This window comes from Notechis scutatus, chromosome 16 (genome assembly GCF_049901735.1).
Source record: "Notechis scutatus isolate UNSWTSFEM ecotype Mainland chromosome 16, rNotScu1.2, whole genome shotgun sequence".
Classification (NCBI taxonomy): domain Eukaryota; kingdom Metazoa; phylum Chordata; class Lepidosauria; order Squamata; family Elapidae; genus Notechis; species Notechis scutatus.
The window spans coordinates 114,097-122,986 of record NC_142024.1 but is presented as its reverse complement, the minus strand read 5'-3'; the positions used below and the strand labels follow the sequence as shown (position 1 = coordinate 122,986).

Below are 8,890 nucleotides of genomic sequence, written 5' to 3'. Positions count from 1 at the left end.
TTCAGTCAGAGCCGCCCATCGCACCAGCCCATGGCTTTGCTCGACGGTGGCATTTCCTTTCTAACTGCCACGAGTTACGTCCATGATTACAAGGCTCTGCGATGGTCATAACTGGAGGGCTACCGGTATCCATAAAGCAATGAGTTTAAAACCATCATTACCATTAATTCATTTTTAAAACTTTGAAACTATAAAAGCAAAACGAAACCAGAGGCAGGCGTGTTGATAATGGTGGAGCCCCCTGCAAATGGCTGGAGCAGCCGGTCTCGAGGCTCCTTCGAAGGCTGGGGAGGGCAAAGCTCTGGGCCGGCCTTCCTTCGGTCCGGGAAGGCAAGGGTTGCGGCTGGACCAGAGTGCCCATTTCTCCCAAGCCGTGTCTGCCCATCAGTGGGGATCGCAAAGAAAGGCCCGACTCTCAGGCGACCGGCTGCCCCAGGTGCAGGAGCCCATCGGTGGGGCTCCACGCTGGCCGGTCAGTCCCGGGCCGGCCTGCGTGTGGATCCTTGCCCAAGGCAGGGAGTTGGCTCCTGGTTCCCGCTTGCAGTAACTCCCATCGGTGGGGTTTCCCTTGACTGCAGGCTGGCATGTGGCACGGCTATTAAGCCGGTCTCTGTGTGCAAACACAGGAGCCACCACACCCCCAACCTGAGCCATCTGCTCAGCACTGCCAGCCCCACTCTGCTCCCTGAGGCAAAGGCTGCGTCCCCACCCCATCACTTCTAGCCTCCAGCAGGCAGTTTGTAGGGCACCCCGAGGCAGCGCCTGCTGGAGGGACCCGGCCCATTCTGGTGCCCTCCAGGCGATGGGGCTTCAGCCCAGCTATCCCTAAGATTGTGCTAAATCTGCTTGAACAGTTTCTCCATTTTCTTCACCTGCAAAAAAGATTTCTGTTAAAAGAAAAAACACCAGCAACGTAAGGTGCTTTTAAGCTTTCTTTCCAGTTTCTCAGAATTTTTGAGCCAGGCTGCTTGTCTCCAATTCAGAAATTATTGTCCACTGGACTGAACAGAGCAGCTAGGAATGGAAACAAATAATTATATTATTATTAATTATTATTAATTATTAATGATTATTAATGATTATTAATGATTATTTATTATTATTATTATTATTATTATTATTATTATTATTATTATTATTATTATTATTATTATTATTATTATTATTATTATTATTATTATTATTATCCTAATAGATAATGCCTATTTTCCCCCCTGACAACAACCCTGCGAGGAGGGCCGGGCTGGGAGGGAGGGAGGGAGGGACACCAAGCCCTCAATTTTTCTGGCAGTTTTTGCCAGCCTGCTCTTCGGCGCAATACTTCTTCAAGCCACTAGATGTCACAAGAGTCTGCAATTGTCTGCCTCTATGGAGATCCCAAAGGTGCTACTTCAAAAGGCAACAGGACTTTGTTTTTCCTTGAAGAAGTTTTGATTCTCCTCCAAGAAGCTTCTTCATTTCTGAAGACCTGAACTGAACCAAAGAAGCTTCTTGGAGAAGCGAAACGTCTTCAAGGAAACACAAAGTCCAGTTGCCCTTTGAAAAAGCACCTTGAGGACTAGAGCCCCCGAAGTGGCTGCTGAAGTTCAACAATCTTCAGCTTTTCCCACTAAAGAAACCCTCTGAAAATGTGGTGGACCAAGAGGGGAAGAAGACAGGATGTAATGCTGACAAGAGACTCAATAGGGATGGGTGACAGGACTGTGGGGCCAGCAGCTGCACAGGCTCTGCCCTCCGAGAAACCCAGGGGGGGTCAGGAGCAGAGGTGAAGCTTCTGTGCGGAAGCCCCTCTTGAGCGGGAGGCCCCCACCCCACCAGCACCAGCACTCTGCGGGGGGGGGCTCTCCCCAACCTCCCCTCTGCTCCCACGGAAGGCCAAAGGGGCGTCCCTGGGCCAGACCCCCCCCCCCAGGATCCACCACGAAACACCAAAAGCAACCTCCTTCCGGCCTTTGGCTGGTGGGTTTTTCTTGGCTCCAACATTTGAGCAAACAGCAATGTCATCAAAACGTATAGCAAAGCATACTTTAAAATAAGCTTTATTTAGTTGTGTATTCTTTTTTTTTTATATTTTTATATTTGCATCCATGCCTTGAAGGAATTGTTTCTCCCCTGACACACAAGTAAGGGGGGAGGAGAGGAAGGAGACAAAGTTAAATCTAATGTTACCCATAATTTGTAAGATATTTTGTTTTAAAATGGTAGCTCTTTTAAATAAATCACCTTCTTAGTTTTGTTTCCTTTATTTTAAAATAATTATTTTCTAGTTTACCAAGAAAGAAAGAAAGAAAGAAAGAAAGAAAGAAAGAAAGAAAGAAAGAAAGAAAGAAAGAAAGAAAGAAAGAAAGGAAGGAAGGAAGGAAGGAAGGAAGGAAGGAAGGAAGGAAGGAAAGAAGGAAAGAAGGAAAGATGGAAAACTGAAAGGAGAATGACTTAGAAATGCATTTCTGGAGCTTTGGTGCCTCCAATTTTATTTCCAATTAAAAGGGAGGGGAGGAAGTGGCTCAGCCTTTTGGTGTGAGCCCCGGGCAGTGCAGGGAGGGTGAAATCCTGCCCACCCCACCCCCTTAAATGGTTCAGGTCTCTCTGGGGAACGCTTAACCTTAACCTCGCCCTATCAGGGGTTGCAACCTACCTGGGCCAGCCTTACTCTCACTTCCTCCAGAGCAACTCAGGGTACCAATCATCAGATTTATATGGCCCACACGAGACCCCTTCCTTTCCCAAACAGCCTGTCCGGAGGGCTACCATATCCTCAAAGGAAGCCGTGAAGGGGCAGGAAAGCACAGCCGAGCTCCATCTTCTGAAACGACGCAGCAGCTGTGCAGAAAAGGAGCAGAAAAAGGGGGGAGGGGAAGCATGGCCAAAATAAAATGGGGGGGGCTGGGGGTGGCAGCCCCTACTGGTTTGCTTATTTAACAGCAAGCCAGAATTGCTGAACTGCCACTGAGCCTGGGAAGCCACGTCACGATGGAAGGAATGGAAATTCCTTTTCATGGAAGGGCATGCGTGTGCGTGCGCGCTTCCTAATCGAACTTCAAGGAATAAAAAAAACGCCAGCCCTTTTCCTCTAAACGGCTCCAGGCAGAAAAATCCAGGCAGGTGAGAGTTGTAGCCCACCTGCTCGGCTCGAAGGAGTTGGAGCAAAGGTGCCACCAAGGCAGGAATTATGCTCACCCCACAATTCTTGGGATGAAGAAGTTGGTGTCACGTCATGGGGTCTTTGCACCCATTTCCTCCGGTTTGAACTCCCTTTCAGCTCAAACAAGGAGACCGGATCCAACAAGTATTTAGCAAAATCCAGGTGTGGGTCGACGTGTTCAGGGCCCTTTCCCAGTCCGGAAACGTTGCGTTGTAAGTGGAGCCTCACAAAAGTTCAGATTTGTGCGCCTGGAGACTCAGCCGCTTTAGGCTCCGGGCACCCACAGAGAGGAGGGGTTTTCCTCCATGACGATCCGGGGTCTGGCCTTGCCCCCCGAGTGAGCTCTCTCCAGTGACCCCCCTTGCCTGCCTCGCAAGTCCTTATCCCCAAGGAGAACGTCATTCCTGGCATCCCCTTTGGGGGCAACATTCGGTCTCCTCAAGGAACCATCCAGGCGTTTACCTGAAAAGAGCTCTACACACCAGGCTGTGAGCGTGCGAGGCTGAATGCTTGTGGCGGGAAGCGACTTGCCCCAAAGCAGCATCTCTGCTGGCCCAGAACCTGCCCAGCATCCCGAAGGGAGGTGCCCGAGCCCCTCCAGCCCACCCAGGCCTGTTTCTGCCCACAGCCAACTTATGGGCACCTCTGGGCCACCAGGCATCCCTGGGGGAAATCCGGTGCCCTGGGATCCTGACTGCCAGCCGGGGACAAAGTGCCTTTGCTTCCAGGTCTGGCTCTGGGTGTGTCCCCCACCCAAGTCTCAAAGGCTTGAGGTGAGGAGGGGGAGCTGAACTTCTTCCCCATCCGGAGGAGAGAAGCCGGGGGAGATGTTTCCACCTGCTGAGGCAGGCTCAGTGCAGGCCAGCAACAAGCCGTGTGGGAAAAGCTGATTTTCCTGGGCCACTCGAGTTATGCGAGGGGGGCAAGGAGGTTGCCAGGGCTAGCAGGAGCTGCGGGAGAGGCCTCTGGCCTTGGAAGAGCACCAAGGTGGCCCTCCTGGGCACCGGAAGGCGGCTGTCCCCTCACCCAGATCCCCATCCGCGGCCAACTCAGTCGATGCTTCTCTCCAGAATGAGCCCCCCCCAATCTCCCCTGGCCAGGCTGGACCTTTGACCTTCCTCCTCAAAGCTACGGCACCCACCTGCCAGGGAAAAGGGAAGCCCCTTCCTCTCCTAAGTGCTAATGCTGACCAAGAGCCTCTCGGTCACTTTTGGGAGGGGGGCCATGCAGAGGCAAGCCCCCACATCTCCCTTAAGGCTCGTCAAGAAGATGCCCATCATTTAAAAAAACAGCAAAGGGGACACCACCAAATCTGCCCCAGCCTCAGTCTCTGCTGTGGGCACAGCCCGGCTCCGAAGCCCAGCACACAAGGCACAGCAAAGTGTGTGTGTGTGCGTGCGTGTGTCTGCAGAGCTGCAACCTACCTTCTGTGCTGGGACTTTGAAACGTGGGCAGGACCGGATCCTCTGACAGACATCCCGTCCTGTGGCAGGTGGGCTCTCCTTAGCCTGGACAATGGGCAAGCTAAGGGGACGAAGGGGGGTGGGGGGAGGGCAGGGTGCTCTCTGGCCAGGTTAGAGGGGAGAGACGGAGGAGGGGCAAGGCCACTGCCCAGGCCGGCGCCCGCCTCCCTGCCAGGCCTGGGTCCCTGTGGCAGCACTGACATCTCCCTGTGTGTGGGATGGGGAGGTGGGGGGTGCCTAGCAAATCCGGAGGCCCCTTTTCCCCAGGGTCGGGGAGGGCGGGGGGAGGGGGAGGCGGGAGAGGAAAAACGATTGAATCAGATTCGTTCTCTCGGCACAGAACCATCACTCTGCGATTCGCTCTGTGGAGCCTTCATGTGCACAACAAAGCCAAAAGCAAAAAGAAAGAAAGAAAACCCCCCACCCATTCATAAAATCCCCACCCAATGTGGAAAAATATAAATTCCAATATTTACGTAATAATTTAGTTAGAATACATCTTCTGCATTGTGCAAATAAATTAAAATTAAACAATGGGGAAAAGAGGAAAATGAGAAAAAAAGGATAAAGGAATTAAAATGAGTATGCATTAAAAACGAACGAGAGGGAGAGAGAGAGAGAGGGAGAAGGAGAGAGAGGGAGCAACAGCAGCCACCCCAGTTTGGCCTGAAGAGGTTCAGCCACGTCCCAGGGGCAAACTTTTGGGGGCACCCTGGGCGTGTGTGTGTGTGTGTGTGTGTGTGCACAGCCCTGGAAGAGTTGTGTCCTTGCACACCTTTGACCACTTCTTCCTTTTCCAAACACCTGCCTGAAAAGGCTCCTCCCGTTTCACATTCTTCCCACACTGAGCTGGGGAAGTCAAGCCTGTTTTTTCTGGGAGATGGGAGATGCTAGGGTGTGTGTGTGTGTGTGTGGTGGGGAGAGTTTGTGAACTTGTGTGTCTGCTGGCCTTCAGTCTCCCATCCACACGTGGGATTTTTGCCCCTTCCCTGTCCCCCAAAGCCACGGAGGCTTCCCTGGGATTTTCTGGCTGGGAAGCTGCCATGCCTGTTCTGAAGGACGTGCAGAGGACCCCCCCGCCCCCCCAGACGCTTCTCTCCCCCCCTCCTGAGAAAAAGCCCCGGGTTTCCCATAAGGCGAAGGATGAGAAAATGCATTTAGACCATCTAAGGAAGGTGGACCCTCTGGATCACACACAATCACACACACACACACACCAAGAATTTGGCACTGAGACATTTAGGAGGCCCTTCAAAGCACCCTGGCCCAAATGGGAACATCCTATTTTGTGTCACACACACACACACACACACCTGTTAAGGCTCTGGGTTGACCCCAGAAGCTTCACTTCCTCTACTAACAGAATAACTAACAGAGTTGGAAGGGACCTGGGAGGTCAAGCAGGAGGCCCTAAGCCACTTCAGACAAATGATTGTCCCATCTCTTCTTTAAAACCTGCAACTTCTGGAGGGAAGCCGTTCCACTGATGAACTGTTCTAACTGTCAGGAAATCTCTCCGTAGTTCTAGGTTGCTTCCTCCCCAGGTGTGTGTAACAGCTGCACCTGGCTTGGCACAAGGGGGCAGTTTGCCTGGCACAGAGAGCCCAAAAGGGGCCGGCCAAGAGCCCATCCGGCTCTGCCCTCCGGCCACGAAGGAGGCCCAAGGAACTCCGGCGGGTTTGTTCCCAAGAGCCTGAAAGAGGGAAAAGGGCATCAGAATGGCGGACAAGAGGAGGGGCTGGGAAGTGGGCCCGAGTTCAGAGGGACTTTTGGGAGAGAATGAAAAGCAGGACCCTGAGGAGGCCGGTAGCACCGGCATCGCCAGGCAGCCCCACGGAGGCCCCACGGCCACCTCAGCAGGGAAAAGGGAAAAGGTGGGAAGGACACAGCTCTCCTTAGGCGGAGGGTGCAAACCACGGCTGGCAGCTCTTCCCTCTCGGGCACTGCCAAGGGGGCACCGGAGGTGAGAGAGCCGGACGGAGGGACCCTGTCGGCGGCCCCAGAGCCAGCGGGGGGGGGCTGCTGTTCTCCAGATGCTGGAGACACCAGAGACCTCGGAGCATGGGGTCCTTTTCTCAACCGGAGGTTGTGTAGTAGAATTGGGAAGGCTACCCAAGGCTGTCCCCCAATTGAGGGCAATGTGTCCACAGCTGCCCCGCCCAGAAAGCCCAGGAAACACCAGCTGCCCCCGGAAGTGAAGAGAGGCTTCTGGGGGACGGGGGGGGTTGGGGGGGGGAGCAGGAGACATTTACAAAGCACAAAATGCACCATGGTGGTGGCGGCTATTTACAAATGCGCAGCAGTCCTTCAAGTTTTTCAAGTTTTGTAGAAAGAAAGGGGGGGAAGGGCAGAGAATAGAAAACAAAAACTGGTGGGAGAGGAGGAAGAGGAGGAGGAAGGAAATCAACCAAACACTCCCAGGAGGACCAGGGAGGCCTACACAACACGGGCAGCATCGCTCAACAGACGACAGTTAAGGGGTTCGTACACAGGAGTGGGGGGCTATGTACAGGAGCCACAGGAGGGCCACGTGGGAGCAGCCAGGTTCGGGGCCTTGGCGCAACTGGAGGCTCACCCCCCCGACACACACTCACACGCGCACCGGGAGCGGGAGGGGGGGCGGCCGGTCACCAGTCTGCATCTTCCTCTATGTAGTAGTCGGGGGCCGCCCCGTCGAAGACACCGGGGTCCAGGGACTTGCGCTGCTTCCCTCGGGCGAAGACCCGCGAGATGGAGCCGAAGCCCATCTTCTCCTTCTTCTTCTTCCGCTTCTGGTCTTCCAGGTCCTCTAGAGACTGGGCGGGGGGGGGGAGCACAGCGGACGCTGGGTTCCCACACCTGCAGCCCTGCAGCCTCGCTGACGCCCCCCCCCCCACCCCCAACCCAAACTTTTGGGGAGGAGCCCAGAACCTACCTGGACAATTGGGTTGTGCAGATTTTTCTGTACCGGTCCAGGACTATCTCCCTGCCAGGAAGGAGAGACACGTCAGCCTGCATTTTCGGTACAAAATATGGCACCCATCACACCCACCCACCCACGGGGGTGACGTTGCCTGCTCCCCCTTGCGCCCTCTTGGGCCCCTGTGGCCCCTATGGAACCGCTACTGGAGTTCATGGAAGAGGCAGGCAAGGAGGGGAAAGCGCCCCGATGCTCTTTGTGGGACTAGAGGAGTCCTCGCCTTACGACCAGCCACCGCAAAAGAGGCCGTAAAACCTGCTTGGTCATGGGATGATCGGACTTGGCTCCGTTATGGCCTTCAGCCGAGGACTGCCTGCCTGCGCCGTTGGCGGCCTCCCATCCCTTTGACCTCAGCCCACCTCCCTCTCTCAACGGAAGCGATGAAGGAGGGACGGCCGGAGGAAGGAGGGCTACCTAGCCGTAACCTGCTCCCTGACAGGGTGCGGATATGCTGCCACCCACAACTGGCCGGGACGGCTTAGCCTGTGCCCCAAAACAGGCTTAAGGCAGGGAACAGCCTCTGCTCCCAGCGCGAACCCGGCTGCAGGGGAGAGAATTCGCACAACCGGAGCCTTGGCCCTGAGGGGACGAAAGCCGCCGCCCCCCCCGCCCCCGCTCAGAGGTTGGCAGGCACCCGCCTTCTTCTGCTTCGGGAGAAGGGGTGCAAGATTTGGGGTCCTCCTCCTTTTAGCTCTGTGTCCCTTTAAAGCAGCCCCCTCCCACCAAAGGCAGCGGTTGAGCCCCCCCCCTTCCCAGGCTGGAAAACCAAGAGTTAGGAACAGCCAATGACCTGCAGACGCGTCTTACATTGCAGAGGGAATGAGTTCGGTGCCGAGGCGAGTTGATGTCACTCGGCGTGGACGACCGGTCCCCTTCGGCCGCCGAAGCATCGGAGATGATGGACGGCTGCCGCGAGTGGCATGGGCTGACCCGGACCCCTGAAATGCAAGGGAGGAGCGGGCAGGGGGGCGTGAGGGGGAGGGAGGGTGAGAGGATGCACTCGGCCTTGCTGGCGAAACTGACCAAGACCGGGAGGCCGGAATTCACACCTTCTGAATCCCGGGGTGTGTGTGTGGGTGGGTGGGTTAGCAAAGTGGGCGGAGATTTATTCCCTTTCTTCATTATTTCTAAGAACAATGTGCTTTCCTTGGCCCATCATGGATGACGGAACTTCGGGACCTCTCTGTCCACTTATCGGCCTCAAAATGCCCCTTTGCTTCCCATGACCTGCATGAGGAAGATGACCCCCTTCCTCCTCCCCGAGGGCTGGGCCGCACCTGCGACTTCAGCAGAGCTGGGGACCCCCATTTCCTGCTCCCAAACGGC

General features: G+C 55.0%; 1 protein-coding gene across 4 annotated transcripts in view; it reads right to left on the bottom strand.

Moving 5' to 3' along the window:
- Positions 1-2,023: 2,023 nt before the first annotated feature.
- The window catches only part of KAZN (kazrin, periplakin interacting protein), a 51,325-nt gene continuing 44,458 nt past the window's right edge, over positions 2,024-8,890 (bottom strand). For 3 of the 4 annotated variants that reach the window (XM_087944508.1, XM_087944510.1, XM_087944511.1), the window contains 3 exons: positions 8,372-8,502; positions 7,520-7,570; positions 2,024-7,400 (listed from right to left, as the gene is read on the bottom strand). In XM_087944508.1, the coding sequence (XP_087800634.1) occupies positions 7,233-7,400; positions 7,520-7,570; positions 8,372-8,502 (350 nt within the window). In that variant the 3' untranslated portion in view covers positions 2,024-7,232. Of the gene's footprint in view, positions 7,401-7,519; positions 7,571-8,354; positions 8,503-8,890 lie in introns of all 4 variants that reach the window. The other variant, XM_087944509.1, reaches the window with a different exon arrangement.